Raw genomic sequence first — 16,703 nt, 5'->3', positions numbered from 1 at the left:
TATTCATTTGCGTAAAAGGATGCAAATGTAACCTTCTTATATAAAAGCGTTACTTCAATTAGTGGCTCTGCTGATGAGGTTATATTCCACAATCGAGCATTTCAGCTCTCGGAGAATAACTCCCTGCTGAAAGGATGCCTTCAATTTGAAGAAAAGATTAAACTCCCCGTTTCACTGTATAGACCATTTAACTGTTTTCTGCCTTGATTATTTTATTATCATGGCTGTAAGAAGGTATCCCATTGCATTGGCACAACCATGAGATTTTCTTGTAATCAAGAAGAAAAGCGAATTCATGCCTTGTACTTTTTTTTAAGTTAAAACCCTCGCATCTGACTATGCACATAATTTAAAATAAGGTAAAAAGCGTGCAATACCTACTGTAGCTGTTAGTGGTATCTTTAACACAGTGGCTCATAAGCCTGAAAGGACTCAAGCTACCCAGCAATTTTCTTTTCTTCCCTGTATTAGTGCCTCGAGTTAGATAACAGTCCAAGATTTAAGCATACAGACTCATCATTACACTGGACAATTTGAGCCTCCACACAAGCATTCTCTTCAGTGGGCTCCAGCAGTCCAGTGGCTAAAACCCAGAGCATGTTTCCGAGAGCTTTTCTGTCTCTCAAAGATATCATGGTGACCTTGAGTCCAAGGTCCTCACAAAGTAGGGGTGTTTAACCCTTGTGTCCTCACTAAAAAACCCTTTGCCTTGTATAATCTGGCCCACCTAAATTTACCTCTTTATTCAATTAGTGAGGCCTTTTCTCAGTGATGCTCCCGATTAATGTCGTGGGCCTGCTGCACAGAATAGTTGCCATACATCACCCAGGGGTGACCTACACTTCTGCTGGATCCCTATCTCTTGAGGACCTCCTATTGTGAAGAATTTTTGGACTCCAAGAGCTATTTAAATGCAGGGAATTATTATTACTATTGATTACGTAAAGCCAAGATTCTATTTTATGTGACTCTGTGGTAGCAAATCATATTATGATGCATCACTCAAGTGTATTGAATTACTGTCAAAGGGCTATTATGACTGGTATTGTACAGAAGCACTCCACTGTCACACTATAGGAGTATCTGCTACTGTGTCTTACACACATCCAACTGAATGACCTGGCACCGGACTAGAGACTCATGCTGTGGGGAAGCAGGGGTCTGTGGGATACCAGGAGTCTGGGAACCACATCCATGAAATTCTACTGTGCACTGGGCATCTGATGCAAATGGCAGATTCGTTTTCTGCAAGGCGAATGTTGTACTTTCAATTATTTAAGAAGCAATTACACAAGTGTCCCATCTCTGTGGTTGTGGAGCTGGGTTTTTTTTATGCATTTGCCTTTCTGGGTTATGCCATTTAAAACTTTAACACTGAACATTGGAGGCAAACAAGTTGCTCATCTGCTAGTCAGGAAGAGCAGCGTGGAGCAGTGGTCAGGGCTTTAGTGTCACGACTGAAAGGTGGTGGGTCCAAATCCTGCTCTGACTCTGCTCTTGTACCCTTGAACATACTTCACCTGGATTGTGGCAGTACAATAGCTTGCTGTGTGAATATAAGGCGCTCTTTATGAAAGTGTTGGCAAGTGAATTAATAAAGTAATAAATGCATGTGCATCTAAATGCTTGCTGGTGCGAAAAGGAGAAAGTGATATGAAAGGACCAACCCACAGCCTTCAGAAGGGGTGGACAAGTTAGGCTCGAGGCAAAACAAAGGGCATCCTTTGTGAAAGTAACTGTTAAAGAGGGGTAAGAATATTCTTACTCCCTCCAGAATATTCACTGCCTCCCTCAGAGTTAGTCCCCAGTGGAATCCTCCTGGAGCTGCTTAGGTTAAAACCCGTAAGAGAGGGCACATTTAAAACAATACATCTCGATTATTGTTCCCTCCGACACAGAAACTGAGAAACTGCAAGCTCCTCTCGAACCCACCCCTGTGCACACGGGTGATCCGGTATCTCTTTCAAAGACCTTTAGATCACAACAAGCACCTGATACTCCAGGCCTGCAGAATAGTTTCTATTCACTTAGAATTTACATTTTGTTACCTGCCCTTTATTCCTTTATCCTGGGTGCGTTTTCTACAGTTACACCTGCGAAGCCATATACATGTCAAAAGGATCTGTTAAAATTGCATCCTCATCCTCGGCGTAATGTCCGATTCATCAGCAGTAATGAGCCACACTGAAATGATTAAAATCATCCCAATGTTTAACCAGCTTCTGCGACTGTAACACCAGACTTTGAAGGCCCACAAACTGCACAGAAAAACAGGCACAATCCCCTCCTTGATCCACTGGGCTTACAAACTGTGCAGGGAGCACCGAGCACATTGCTCGAAGACACAGAGAGCAAGGATACGTACAGTACACAATGGAATTTATTTCTTTGAAAAAATAAAGGAAGCATGCACGATGAACAAATGCAAAATGGAATAAAACATTAAAGTACAATAAAGCTTTCATTAAGAAGAGTGGAAAAAATATTTTCAAAAATCAAATTTTGTTGCTGTCAATTATTTCCGTAAAGCGTTAAATGAGCTACACATTCACTTATTTCAGATTCATTTTCAGTTGGCATACCCAGCAACCAAACATGTCTCATTTCATCCGCTTCACATGTGGCAGGAGACCCACCTTTAATAATCTTGTGTTAATGCTCCCACAGGTGTTCAGCACCTAGCTAGCATGCTGTGGAGGGGGAGGGGCAAGACGGGATATACATTTCCTGAAACAGTTTAGAAAGAAAAATGCAAAAAAAAAAAATGATCAAAAAAAGACACAGGCTTTTCCCAAGAAATGAACCATCGGTGGATTAAAACTCCTCTGTTTAAAATCTTTAGCACTCTCAGACTGTGATGACAAAGCGAATTCACAATTTGTATTTTGGAGTGGGGAGGAAAGGGTTGAGTTTCATCGTGATACTCATATACTGGCCTGGGGCGCCCTCTAGCGGGCAGAGTTGGAACCACGGGGAAGAATTGAAGCTTCAGGGGACGAGAAAAGGTGCTCACTGTCTACACCCCTCACGCACACATCATATGTAGCATGTATGTAACGTCAAAACTAAACAGGATTTTCAAAGTTGCACAGGAATTCCTTTGTAGGTCGGGTAAAGATTATGCAAGAAAAGGGTTCAGTCTGCAGCATTTGTCAACATTACTGCCATACAAAAGATACACGCAATATACACACACACATGTATGCAAATACATGCACAGGTTTATATGCAAATAGATATGATTAATAAAAATATATCCTATGCATCATTATTCAGTAAGATTTAAAAATATTACGTGAGATTTAAACATAGAACATACAAAAAGTGTGGTTAATAATGAGTAAAGAAATAATATGGCTGACGTATAAAAATACAGTATAATTACCATGCACTGCTGCAGAGCAAGGAGCTGAGTCTGGACTTGCCTGAAGTCGCCATCATGACACCTTTCTCAATGCATTTAGCCCACTTCACAACATTCCTCTGCGAGTGAGCAATGGCCATGAGCACTAAGCACCGTGTCAATTCTTATAACTGTTAACATCTGATGTAGTTTGTCATCAAAGGCTCCAAGTACCATTAGTGTACCCTGTCGATTAACCCCCTGCTCACCCAGAACTCCACCTGCACAAGCACTCAGAGCAGTCTGGCACCCAGATGGGCAGTCCTGCCCTCACAAACCCATTAAAATCACTATAAAAATCTTTGGTTAAAAAACACAGAAAGATGGGTCGTGGTTCCTGTTTCCTAGGTCTTTGCTTTAAAAAATTAATTACCATAGGTCGGATTTGGGCTTCTTTGTTCCTGAGCAACATAAGGCGAAAATACGGAGCTCAAACATTAATGAAGAGACAGAAAAGGTCGACACCCAGAGGTGCACGCCGAGATGAGCCCCAGCCGCTGGTGTGAGATCTGGGTTTGGCGGAAGCACCGTTGTCACACGCTCTTTCAGATCAGGATCGATCCCGAGCCGCTCTGCTGTACCCCGATAGACCCTTCCGCTCCGCAGACAGCGGGACAGGGGGGCAGCGCGGGCAGTGCCCGCCAGGCCACGCTGAGAGAGGGGGAACCCGGCCTCGCCCAACGCCCAACGCCCATCAGAGGGTGCGCCCCCTTCTGTCCCCCCAGGGCGCCGACCAGCTGGAGGAAAGCGCTGGCACTCGTCCGCAAGCGCTCTTGCAGGGAGAGGCACGCCTTCGCGGGCGCGCGAGTGAACCTGGCCTTCGCTCCCCACGGCCAGGAAAGCACCGAGGGTGCACAGAGACCCGGGCGCCACAGCCCCTGCAGCGCAGTCCTGAGCCACACTCGCCAACGCCGGCCTCGCCCGCCCGCTCGCCGGTCTGAACACCGCCCCCTTGTTCCCGACCAGCACCAACGAGCCGGTGATACTGAGCTGCTGCATTGCTGTCCAGGGGAAGTGGGCTCCCCCCCCGGAGGGGCGGTACTATGCCGTGCAGCGAACGGCTGCAGACTGGGGTTCGAGAGGCTCCTCGGACGTGGGTGGTTTCTTAAGCCTTTTTATAGACAAGCGAAAACAAAATTGAAAACCCACTAAAAAAAAAAATAGAAAAACACAAAAAACGGAAAGAACACACTGTGCCCAGTATTCTAGTGTACCCGTTATCTGAAGGCAGCAGTGGGGAAAAAAGTCCCAGGACGGCGACCTGTCGGGTGCATCCGCGTTTTCAGCAGAAGCCCCGTCCTGCCGGCTACACCATGAACTGTGTGTATCCCTCTGCCCCGGTCACGATGACGTCCATCCAGATCCGCATGGTCTCTGGAGAGGGCGCCACCATGTAGTACACCCGGTCGTGGGTCTTCACGCTGAACGTCAGGGAAGGATTTGGGCTCTAGGGGAGGAGCAGGACTAGGTCAGCCCACTAGGGGGCAGCAGAGTAACACTCAAGACACTTGCAAGGTTTTAGTGCCTCGCTCGCCTTCCGCAGCTACTACCAATTTCTTGGGACAGGAGAGGATAATCAATTCTTCAAACATATCCTAACACTCTCAGGGAGATGGAGGTGGCAGCTGTACCACACACGACCTCCAAATGGCAAATTCACAGATTCAGCAAAATTATGATTTCATAAAGCAGTTATTACACCACAAAACAAAAAGCTCATGCTTCTGATAAAATTGTTCAAAAGCCTTTACAGTCTTGAAGAAAAAGATTAACTGGAAACTTCCTGGATTTCCCAATCCCAATGTGACAGCGGGCCCAGAACAAGCCAGAACTGAAATCATCCCAGCTCACCCCGAAATCTGATTTCACACTTGCCAGCGTGCAAACTACCAAACGGCTCCCGTTGGGACAGCACGACGAAACAGAGGTGATCAGGCTCTACCTTGTGTGCGTTCTTCAGATGATCGTAATACACTTCTTCAATGGCCTGGAAATATATCACTCCTTTCAACTTCGCTTCGTGCTTATCTGTAGAAAAACACCAGAGAAATGTTTTTTTTTAAAAAGTGTCACGTCCACAATACACTAGTGCCCTGTCCATCTGGGAGGGATGAGAAGGCTGGAGCCGTGGATCCCTTCAAGAAATGGCTGAATTCGGTTCTTGGATCGGACGGTTCAGATGGGCCAAACGGCTCTACTTGTTCAATAATAATAATTAATAATTGCTAACACTTGTATAAGCGCTTTTCTGGACACTCCAGTCAAAGCGCTTTACAGGTAATGGGGATCCCCTCCACCACCACCACCAATGTGCAGCCCCACCAGGGTGATGCGACGGCAGCCATAGTGCGCCAGAACGCTCCCCACACACCAGCCCTCAGTGGGGAGGAGAGCAGAGGGATGAAGCCAATTTATAGCCGATTCAATTGTCACCGTTCTTGCATTTCAAGGCTCCCGCACTGGTAGAATACTGCGCCACCATGAGCCTGGCACATCACAACGGCCTTCACGGCCCCGCGAGGGCGGAGGACAAGGTGACGCGGAGCCTGCCAACCTGCGAAGTAGGAGAGCGTCCTCCTGTTCCTGTCGAAGACGAACCAGCGTTTCTTCCAGGTTTTGATTTTGCCCCCCATCTTGACCAGGAAGCCGCGGCAGGTCTTCTCCGTGAGCGAGACGTGGTAGCAGGTCTCCGTGTTGTGCCCGGCCGACTCGATGTGGCTCCGCAGGTCGAAGTCGTCCTTCCGCACGGGGAGGTAGCGGGTCAGGGGCCGGGACTGCAGGGGAGGAAAGGGATACAGAGGCGAGGTGAAAACCAGGAGCCTGGCTAGGCACTGGGAGACAGTGAGACAGTGAAAACCAGGAGCCTGGCTAGGCACTGGGAGACAGTGAGACAGTGAAAACCAGGAGCCTGGCTAGGCACTGGGAGACAGTGAGACAGTGAAAACCAGGAGCCTGGCTAGGCACTGGGAGACAGTGAGACAGTGAAAACCAGGAGCCTGGCTAGGCACTGGGAGACAGTGAGACAGTGAAAACCAGGAGCCTGGCTAGGCACTGGGAGACGGTGAGACAGTGAAAACCAGGAGCCTGGCTAGGCACTGGGAGACGGTGAGACAGTGAAAACCAGGAGCCTGGCTAGGCACTGGGAGACGGTGAGACAGTGAAAACCAGGAGCCTGGCTAGGCACTGGGAGACGGTGAGACAGTGAAAACCAGGAGCCTGGCTAGGCACTGGGAGACGGTGAGACAGTGAAAACCAGGAGCCTGGCTAGGCACTGGGAGACGGTGAGACAGTGAAAACCAGGAGCCTGGCTAGGCACTGGGAGACGGTGAGACAGTGAAAACCAGGAGCCTGGCTAGGCACTGGGAGACGGTGAGACAGTGAAAACCAGGAGCCTGGCTAGGCACTGGGAGACGGTGAGACAGTGAAAACCAGGAGCCTGGCTAGGCACTGGGAGACGGTGAGACAGTGAAAACCAGGAGCCTGGGTAGGCACTGGGAGACAGTGAGACAGTGAAAACCAGGAGCCTGGCTAGGCACTGGGAGACAGTGAGACAGTGAAAACCAGGAGCCTGGGTAGGCACTGGGAGACAGTGAGACAGTGAAAACCAGGAGCCTGGCTAGGCACTGGGAGACAGTGAGACAGTGAAAACCAGGAGCCTGGCTAGGCACTGGGAGACAGTGAGACAGTGAAAACCAGGAGCCTGGCTAGGCACTGGGAGACAGTGAGACAGTGAAAACCAGGAGCCTGGCTAGGCACTGGGAGACGGTGAGACAGTGAAAACCAGGAGCCTGGCTAGGCACTGGGAGACGGTGAGACAGTGAAAACCAGGAGCCTGGCTAGGCACTGGGAGACGGTGAGACAGTGAAAACCAGGAGCCTGGCTAGGCACTGGGAGACGGTGAGACAGTGAAAACCAGGAGCCTGGCTAGGCACTGGGAGACGGTGAGACAGTGAAAACCAGGAGCCTGGCTAGGCACTGGGAGACGGTGAGACAGTGAAAACCGGGAGCCTGGATATGCAATAGTAAAGAGGCAGGATGTGCCCATTGCAGCACCCAAACCATTTGCCCTTCCCTGCAAGTGCCAGCTTTCAGTTTTCTAGATAAAACGCATGAAGATGTGTTTTCTCAATTCTTTGCCAAGCACTTCGTTTGATGTAGGATGTCAAGTCTGGCAGGAAGTGGAGACAAACAATAACTGAGATCCAGCGAGACCGACTTGCAGCCCGACCACAACAGGGCTGTCGGCAAAAGCGTAGATGCACCGCAGTTCGGCCCCCCCCTCAAGACGGGCGTCGCTGGGAGGCGCCCACCTGTGCCCTCTGCTTCTCCCGCAGCTTGACCTCTCTCTCGATGAGCTTCTGCCGCCGGCTGGTCTCCTCCTGCAGCCGCTTCTCCAGCTCCTCGCGGCGGCGGCGTTCCTCCTCCAGCGCCTGCCTCCGGGTCTCCATCTCCCGCTCCTGGGGGACACCACAGCACAGCACCTTTAACCTCGCCGGGCGGGGCCGCGGGCTGCCCCAGGCCTCCGGGACGAAGGCACGGGCTAGCCCAAGAAACATGTCTCTCTCCCGAGGTACCACACCGGGATCAGACTCATACTGAACAGCCAGAGTCGCTCGAGCGTCACACTGAACGATCTACTGCTCGATGGGACAGTGGACTGGGAAGCAGGCGGTGAGATGATTCAACCTGCTGAATGCCTTTCCTCGTGAAAATCAAGATAGGAAAACGGAAATTAACCAATATGTCCTTGGGATCAAGTGAACAACGCCTTTGTTTGGTGTCGGAGGCTGGACTAAGTCACCTCCGGTGAACTCGCCTGCGGTGGACAAGTCCCCTTTAGTGAGCTGTTGTGAAGACCGTCCTGCTGGATGTCAGCGAGTGTGCCGTAGCACAGGGTGTGAAACGATTTCCTGGGTGTTAAACACAACACACCATCGGAAGGTCTGGGGCAGGAGTGTACGCTGCACTACTACCTGTACTGCTTGATGGCGGCCTGACTGCAGAGCATGACTATTCACGGCTTAACTGCTTGCAGTTGACATTCAAAAAGAAACCCACACGTAGAACCATGGCCCACAAACTATTTTCTGTGCCATGTTGGTTAATGAATGACTATTAAGGACTGTTACAGTTCAGATTCTGGTTCTAGGCATTTAATGACACAGGCTGACACTGTCCACCAGCACAGCAGTCTGCAAACAGGGAACTACCTCTGATGCACCATCACAAAACCCCCTACAGGGTAAGTGGTCTCTGTTGCAGTCTCCCCTGGGATGGTATACAAGCATGATGAATTCAATCTGTGATGGTGATCATTCCTGCCTCTGGCCAAACTCTAATTTTCATTCTACCTGAGCTCTTACCAGGCTGCATCAATTAGTGGCTCATTTGGTCTATATTACCAGTTTCCCGCTGAAACCACCTCTTTCCAGGTCTGCAAAAACAGAGGAATTCAAGCTGCCTTTCAAACCTGCGGTGGTGGCGGGCTGGTTCCTGAACCAGGAACCGCTGTCAGTCGGGGAAAGGGAAGAAATGCACCAGGTTGCAACAGCAGCTGCCCCCTTGCTGGGGGCGAACGGACTCCAAGAAGGGGCTCCTCTTACCCGGTTCTCCAGGAGCCGGTGCTTCTCGGCCTGGGCCTCTCTCAGCAGTCGCTCCATCTCCTCAATCTTCGCCACATTGGAGGTGCTGGCACTGCTGGGTCAGAGAGAGGGTTACGGGGAGAGTCGCCAGTGGATTCCCCTGTTGGCAGGATGGTTCTCTTTTTGCGCCACCTATCCCGGGAAATCCGTCATGCTTCCCAGTAGATTACATGTCCTATTCTTGTCAGAACCCTGATACGGAGTTTAACATCCCTCTATAACACTGTTCATTCATGTCATTCCGTCCAGCTAGCTCTCGACTGATGGGCTACAGGCAGCAGCGAACCAATGAACTGCGCCAGATGATGTCATTTGTGGAGGCCTACATTTATTTCATGAAAACGGAGCCATCTGGAACAACCAGCGCATCCGCCTGTAGGCAAGAACTATGGCAGTAAATGGAAACAGTGTTTTGACACTGGGATCATATAGCAGGGTAATGGTTTTTTTTTTTACATATTCACTTTGTTGTCCTGGTTTTTCTGCAGTTCAGAAGTAACAAACCTTGTTAGAGCAGATTTCATTTGATCCCACTGCACTTATTAGGGACAGTAAAATGAAATCAATCGATGTTGCGCACCGCTGCAACTTTAAGAGCCCCATGCTGCCAGCTCTCCGACAGAGCGCAGGGCTCACACGAGGAATCAATAACGCCCACATAACGCTCTTGGGAGAGATTCGCTGGTGTGAGATTCCAGGCCACAGCTGCCTGATGGAGAGATCACCTGGTCCTGATTTAACATCAAAAGGAACACCTGGAGAAAAAGACTGCCTGACCCCCTGGAAACACCCCACAGACCCCCTCCCCCCACCACACCACCAAATGAAAATTCCATTCCAGTGCAGCTCCCCCAATATCACATACAGATAACACAAAAACTCATACAGAACGCTCTCGTGAGATAAGGAATGGCAGATATGAACTTGGAATGTGAGCCCCACATTCAGCTATAAACAAACATCAAAGGCTTCTCCAGAATTGTGCATCTACTCAAACTAATTTTCTCCAGGCTGAGTTATTAATAAATCTGCCACAGACTCCCATCTGTTTCACTTTTGTTGGTTTGACACAGCTATACCGTCCAGCCGCATAACCTAAACCAGGAATAAATCAGGAGGAAAAAAAGAGAATAATTTCTTAGAAACCCAACTTAACAGGAAAAATGTTTAAGATTTGTCCTTATTTTCACTGCATACACTTCCTGGGCAGACTTTTCTATCGCTCTTACATTTTTGCTTCTGAATCAGCTGTTGTGGAGAAGAGGAGAACTGGGCGAGTAAGATCAGCTGTGGCGAGACACAAAGCCGATACTGGTCATCGCAAGAGGACAGAGATCCCGACGGCTGGACTGCAGCCTTGCACAGCCCTGGCATGGAGCGAGGGAGGGAGGGCTCAACTCCAGCACTGCCTCAGCCATCTGCCCAGCTGTGATCCAGATGTGCCGAGTCTAATGGCTGGTGTTGCCACAGACTCCCCCGGTGCCATCAGCCTAACACTGTACCCAACAATCACAGAGCATCCAGGCATGCGACGAGAGAAGAAGCACAACCACCGCTTCAAATCGTCAGAATGAAGGAAAGATAACGAAGTTGTGCAACAGACCATTCGCCCATCTCTGCAGCCTGCTTGCACTTCTACAGATAAAGAAACAATCCAATATGCTGCTTTCCCTCACCCCTTATACCCCAGCTTGGTTTCTCATGCGCCATGGGCAGTTTGGAACAGCTACCCAGAAGCACAGAGTGGACCCGGGCCCGCTGGCCAGTCCTGCCCTGAGTCACAGCTGTTCACTGGGGCTCCAGGCGAATCGGTCGGCCAGAGAGTGAGAGGCAGAGCGGTCTCTGGCTGGACACTGCCTGCCCGCGATCGGTAATCAGCGAGGACCCGCAGTGGTAAAAAACAAAATTCTTCAGCAGTGAAATCTTGATTCTGGTAATGCTGAAAAAAAAAAGCCCCTTTCTCCAAGTCTCGGCGGCTTTGCTGTAACCTGACTCTGCTTGCCCTGTGGACAGTAACTCTATATTTAACTTCCCGAGACACTGCTCCTTCCCTCTGACACTGGGGCCGAGACGCGGAGATCTGATCTCCCGTCTGTTCATAGAGAGGAACTCTCCTGTAAATCCTAGACTTTACCTTTTACCCTTTATTAGAACAATAGCAAGCAAAAGAAACCCTAATTGCACTGCTTTATCCCAGTAAAGACCATCATACTGAAAAACTAAAGAAACACGAAGCCTCAATCCAGAGGCCACGGCCAGCCCATTGAACAACCCCCTTATCCTGCAGGTGACAATTAATCTCTAAAGTCCATTAATGAGTTATTTTTATTTCACTTGCACCCAAATACATCCCCTGAACAAGGCTGGATTTAAGCAGAACCACATGGGGTTTTTAGATGCCAACTCAATTATTCTTCAACATCTCAGCACAGCATGGATGTGTTGTCTGCAGTCCACAAAGCACAGGTACAGAACTTTGCTGCTTTGCCTGGTCTTTCACCAACAGCTGAAGACCCCTGACAAGAGTTTATCTGGCGCAGTTAGGGTAATAATGTGTTCAACTGGTAAGGACCTCAGGCAGAACACAGACCTAAAGGCGAACACTAACACTTGGGCCCCCTAGGGACCAAAGCAGGGCACCTCTGCAACAAGGAGATTTATTTCAATCCCACAGATGGCAGTGTGCCACAGGCTCTGACAGAGAAGCAAGGACATTTCTGCAACACGATGTCCAATTAGTAAGCAGGGGACCAGCTAATGTTCCGCAAAAACAAACCATGCAACATGCATTTCCCCCTCTTGTCTGGAATGCATCATGGGAACTGATGCTTGACATCCTTAAGGAATCCCAGACCCGGTCTCGGGGCACACTGGAGAATGATTGGCACTTACCTGGAGATGTTGTCTGGGGAGCAGGCTGATATGCTGGTTTCCATACTGTCTGAACTATCAAGGCTCATTGTGTCGAAAGCATGCTCCTTATATCCGTTGTCAGCATAATGGAAAGAATCCAGATAAACATTAGATTCAGATGCTGTTCTGCTGCACAGCTCAGACAGTCTCTGTCTCTGCTCCTCGCTCATGTGGTCATGATTATGTCCTTATGGGGAAAAAAAAAAAAGAAAAGCAACAGTCATATTTTGCCATTTTTTTAGTTACTCATGTACAAAACACGCAGTCCTCAGATGAAAGATGAAGCCACATGTGTTGTGTAGGGAAAAGCCACCTGCCTTTAAAGAGCTGTAGTCAGATGCCTGCACCCCATGTGTGCACTGAGCCTGCTGAAAAAGATCTCATAAAGTACCGAGATGCACACTATCCTTCTCCAGTTCGGAGCATGCTGTTCACGACTCCAAAATAAAAGGCATACCAACTGCATCTCCCCCCGACTGTGCCTGCCAATGGCATGTCCAGAAGTGAGACAGAGGAACAGGGCAGATTAAGATCATAGCAGGCAATCAAAGTAACCACCCAACAGTTAAACACTCCCAGGGACGAGGCTTAATTACAGTATAGTTTCTCATGGTTAACAACTGACTACTCTAGTGTCTTCTCAATGCTTGCAATGGAAGTAAAGAATCTGCATGTTAGTAGAAAAATATACCAACAGCTCTGTGTAATCCCTCTGTTAATTACCCAACAGGTGTGCCGCTCATTGCACTGCTGACCTGTTGAACTGGACCCCCACCTCCACAGTTTAAAACAAGAACAGCCTCCCCTACTGCAAACATACTGCACGTGCAAACTCGATACTATCCAATGTACAATCCATGGTCCAGATCCATGCTTTCTTTTGCATTTTCCCGTATTTTCTTTTGGCACATTACAGTAACTCTGGGGGCAGCGCAGTGCTGGGTCTCCTGACTCATCACCGGTGGGTTGTGGGTTTGAGCCCCTGCTGCAGACACCGCTGTTGCACCCCAAGTCCAGCTGTATATAGAAACCAGGAGGAGCACTGACTCTAGACGATATGTTAATCACGTACAGTAAGTCCACCGCAGCGGAGTGGGAGCACTGGGTGAGCCGTGTATGTCAGGGGCTCTGGGGGGAATCAGAAAGCAGCAAGATTCCACTTTGCAACCCACACTGCAGTATTAAAGGACAACAGCAGCTGACCCGCCATGCAGCAGAGCCCACCCCACTCGCATGAAGAGCAGCAGCAGAGCTGCTGCAGGTGGTCAGGAAATGATAAGCAAATAGCAGATCAAAAGGCTCTGTATGAAGCTTCCTACACTCTCCCAGAGATGCAGAATGCTGAAATATATATAGCCCAACTAAAAGCCTTTTCAGAAAAATACATCACAGGACACAAGCCACGCGCGTTCATATCCTTATCGCTACGCAAACTGACTGGCTTCACTGCCAACCAGCATCCTGCACGAAGCTCTCCAGCTACTTTAAGAGATCAACTGAAATTACGGAGGCTTGACGTCTGCAACTAGAACCGACAACCCAACAATGTCTGGGTTGCCGACGAAATGAAAAAAAGCACACAACACCTGGAGACACGCCTCAAGCCAGAGAGGCTCAGCTGGCAGCACAAATTACTCAACACATCCAAGTCCAGTAACTCAAGACGAGCTTGGGCCTTAGAACAGTTTAGGTACGGCTGACCGTCTCTGCTGAGGTTCTGTTAATGTGATTGAAGACGTCCTCTGACCATGACGTGGCATGGCTGCAGGTGTCTAAAGCTGTGGGAGGCACAGCTCAGATTACTGGTTCTGAAACGATCTCGCAGTGTTCACTGGCCATGCAGAAGACGGCAGCGCCACCGTGAAGCACAGAGAAGAGCAAACAGAGACTGGCTCAGAATTACCTTTTTTAGGAGACCCCTCGGAATGTGAAGTCGTTCCTAAAAGGTATTTTGCAAAATAAATCAAAGCAGAAGGAGTTAAGGAAACCAAGAAATACTGTAGACACTTTGGTTTTAATATCCATGTGCATTTTTAATACATTTCTAGCAGCATGACACAAGACCTTAGCTCCAATGCATCTCATGCTTGACTGTGTGGTCAGTGGTCACCTCACAGCCACCAGGCACAGAAAGGCATGCAGGGCAGACCAGCAAGGTCAGGGAAAGAGCATGCAGTCTCACACCCCTGCAGTGGGATCTCCAAAACACTGCGGTATCACTACTGCTCCCTACTGAATCATGCCGATTATTGAAAGGAAAGCACAAACGCCAGCTTACTGACTACTTCAAAACCGCTTTTCAATGCCCAGCTGCCCTCAGCCATAAACAGACAGCAGCTCCGATTAGGTTCACAAATGAAAGATCCACACAGCACGGCCTACCTTTCTTAGTCCTCCCTACAGCGAGGCAAAGAGAAAGGAGAGAGGAGTCAGGAGGAATCGCGCAACACTGAGAAGGGACGTGAGCAGACCACAGCACTAACCCAGTGCCCCAGCACGAGAGCCATGTTCTCACCTCAACACAGGAACTCAAGCCAGATGTGTATAATGAGGCACCCTACAGCCTGTAAGAAGCTGAAACCTTTGACAGCAATATCTGGAAAATGCACACAAACCAGCTCAAACTAGGAACATCTGATCAAAGCCTTATTCCCTTTTTTTCTGCTTTATCTGGAATTCGTGCATCAGGGACACATTCCAGATGGCGTTGCGCTTTACAACTGGGCTGGGCTTCACCAGTGCAAGTGTGTCCGAATATTGAACGAAAAACAACCCTACTCCCGCGGGCCCACTCCCGCACAGCGGGTGGAAAGCGGAATCTCCCAGAAAGCCCTTTGGCACGGCTGGGCCACTGCCTCTCACCTTTGTGCTGTCGGCGGGAGTCCAGGTCTTTGGAGGACACGGTCAGGTTGCGGGGCAGGACGCTCCCCCAGCTGGAGCTCTGCACCAGGGGCAGGTGAGACTGCGGACAGGACAAGGCACCGCGCGGTCAGAGACGCGGTCCGCCGCAAGGGCAACGGTCAGCCGGCCACCACTTCTGCCGCCTCTCTGCCACCCTTCGCTCCTTGAGATCGGAGCTGCAGCCTTTTATTCTAACAAGCTTGTGTCATTTATACAGGAGCACCAAAACAGGCACCAAAGACAAGAATCTACATCTTACATCTTCAAATACAAAAATATGAACTCTTGATAACATCAGCATTGAAAGAATTTACTGGTTTTCCATGGATGGGGTGCCCTTTGCATTGAGGAAAGAAAAACATGGGAATCCCAGTTGTTTTGGCTTTCTTTTTAAAATTCCGTGTTGGACAATATTCAAATTATGATGTTAAGACAATGTTTCTGGCCCCTTGCAGAGAAGGCACAGTCACAGTGGTTTTCCTATTTTATCACGGACCTGACTGGACCCCAGTGAACAGCACATTGCTTCATACTCAAAACATAACATTTGAAAGACGTTTGTGGCGGGATCCGAGTATTTGTACAGCGTGTAGAAACTACATCCTCCAACGGAAAGCTCTACTGTGTTCACAAAGATAAGGAAGACCACAACCGATAGAGAAAGGTTCCAATACATGTTGACCGTAGACTTATGATACAAAAACCTCAACCCGCTGTTCCCTGGGACGATGCCAAGCAAATCAGCTCAGCGGCATGGCTGGGCGGCGTACACCAGCAAGCAGCCGAGAGTCTTGCGGATCAAATGCTCCTCAGCGAACACAGCGAGCACAACTAAGATGCGCAGCGTCTCAGAACGTGCCTCCGCCACGCCCGCGGTTACCCACCACGCCCACCTTGGGATTGGCGCTGCGCCCCAGGGTGGAACTGCTGAAGTGGGCCGACGTTGCCAGGGAGCTCTTCTTCCTGGGCAGCGTGTCGCTCTGGTGCGTGCCCTCCTTGCTGGACTTCTTCCTCTCTTCCAGCACCCGGAAATGCTGGAAAAAAGCGTGGGGAAGCAAAGTCACGGCCTTTTAATTGCGTACCTGCCAAGATGCACTTGTCACACTTGGGGAGACACACCGGGTGTAAAACAGTCACGGGAATCGGTCCCCACACTGCCTATCTGTACATGAAAGCTTCCCCCCTTTGAATAAACCCTGTAGAATGGACTACTACGCACAGCACAACATAGTACAACAGGAATGAAGTCTTGGATCAACTTGTTACCGTAACCTGTACGTCATGCATGGCCCTGACACACCTTTCTGATAAAAAGCGAGCGTTTGTATTGGCTCTGGTACAATCTGGTTACATCCTGTGCCCTTTTATTTGGCCGGGAAAGCAAGCAGCCTATAATGGAACACTAAGGCCAGGGGCCAACACTACACAACAGTCCTGCAGGTAATGGAAGGACCTCTGGATCGTCATCATCATCCACTGAACTGGAGCACGCTGACTGGGTGAGAACTGCTCTTTACCTGCCTGTGCCGGCGGTGCTTTTTGGCTGGAAGTGGTGGAGGAGGAGGAGTTTCAGGTAAAGGTGAAGGGTCAACATAGGTGACCATGACCTCGGGCCAGTGCACAGAAGGGGGCTTGGGGACCGGACGAAGAGAGTGAGGGCGAGAGGAGTCAGGTTGAGGAGAGAGGGAAGGAGGAGGGGCACCTCCAGAGTTCACAGGCGAAGAGTGAGATGGCTTTAGCGAGAGAGAGGGGAGAGAGGAGAAATTGGCAGAGAAAAAAAGCAAGCAGAAGTGAGTGTGTGTAGATTCAAAGCGGGCACACTCCGTACACGCTGCAAAACTCTG

General features: G+C 49.5%; 1 protein-coding gene across 21 annotated transcripts in view; it reads right to left on the bottom strand.

Moving 5' to 3' along the window:
• Positions 1-2,362: 2,362 nt before the first annotated feature.
• phldb2b (pleckstrin homology-like domain, family B, member 2b) overlaps positions 2,363-16,703 on the bottom strand; it is a 55,625-nt gene continuing 41,284 nt past the window's right edge. For 9 of the 21 annotated variants that reach the window (XM_088638759.1, XM_088638755.1, XM_088638757.1 and 6 more), the window contains 11 exons: positions 16,377-16,592; positions 15,753-15,893; positions 14,821-14,920; positions 14,341-14,355; positions 13,862-13,897; positions 11,938-12,145; positions 9,007-9,100; positions 7,714-7,860; positions 5,958-6,177; positions 5,346-5,431; positions 2,363-4,850 (listed from right to left, as the gene is read on the bottom strand). In XM_088638759.1, the coding sequence (XP_088494885.1) occupies positions 4,710-4,850; positions 5,346-5,431; positions 5,958-6,177; positions 7,714-7,860; positions 9,007-9,100; positions 11,938-12,145; positions 13,862-13,897; positions 14,341-14,355; positions 14,821-14,920; positions 15,753-15,893; positions 16,377-16,592 (1,404 nt within the window). In that variant the 3' untranslated portion in view covers positions 2,363-4,709. The remainder of the gene's footprint in view (positions 4,851-5,345; positions 5,432-5,957; positions 6,178-7,713; positions 7,861-9,006; positions 9,101-11,937; positions 12,146-13,861; positions 13,898-14,340; positions 14,356-14,820; positions 14,921-15,752; positions 15,894-16,376; positions 16,593-16,703) is intronic. The other 12 variants (XM_088638766.1, XM_088638768.1, XM_088638769.1 and 9 more) reach the window with 6 other exon arrangements.

The sequence above is a fragment of the Lepisosteus platostomus genome, chromosome 7 (assembly GCF_059453375.1).
Source record: "Lepisosteus platostomus isolate fLepPlt1 chromosome 7, fLepPlt1.hap1, whole genome shotgun sequence".
Taxonomy (NCBI): domain Eukaryota; kingdom Metazoa; phylum Chordata; class Actinopteri; order Semionotiformes; family Lepisosteidae; genus Lepisosteus; species Lepisosteus platostomus.
The sequence above is the reverse complement of the archived record's forward strand: the minus strand, read 5'-3'. Positions and strand labels throughout refer to the sequence as shown.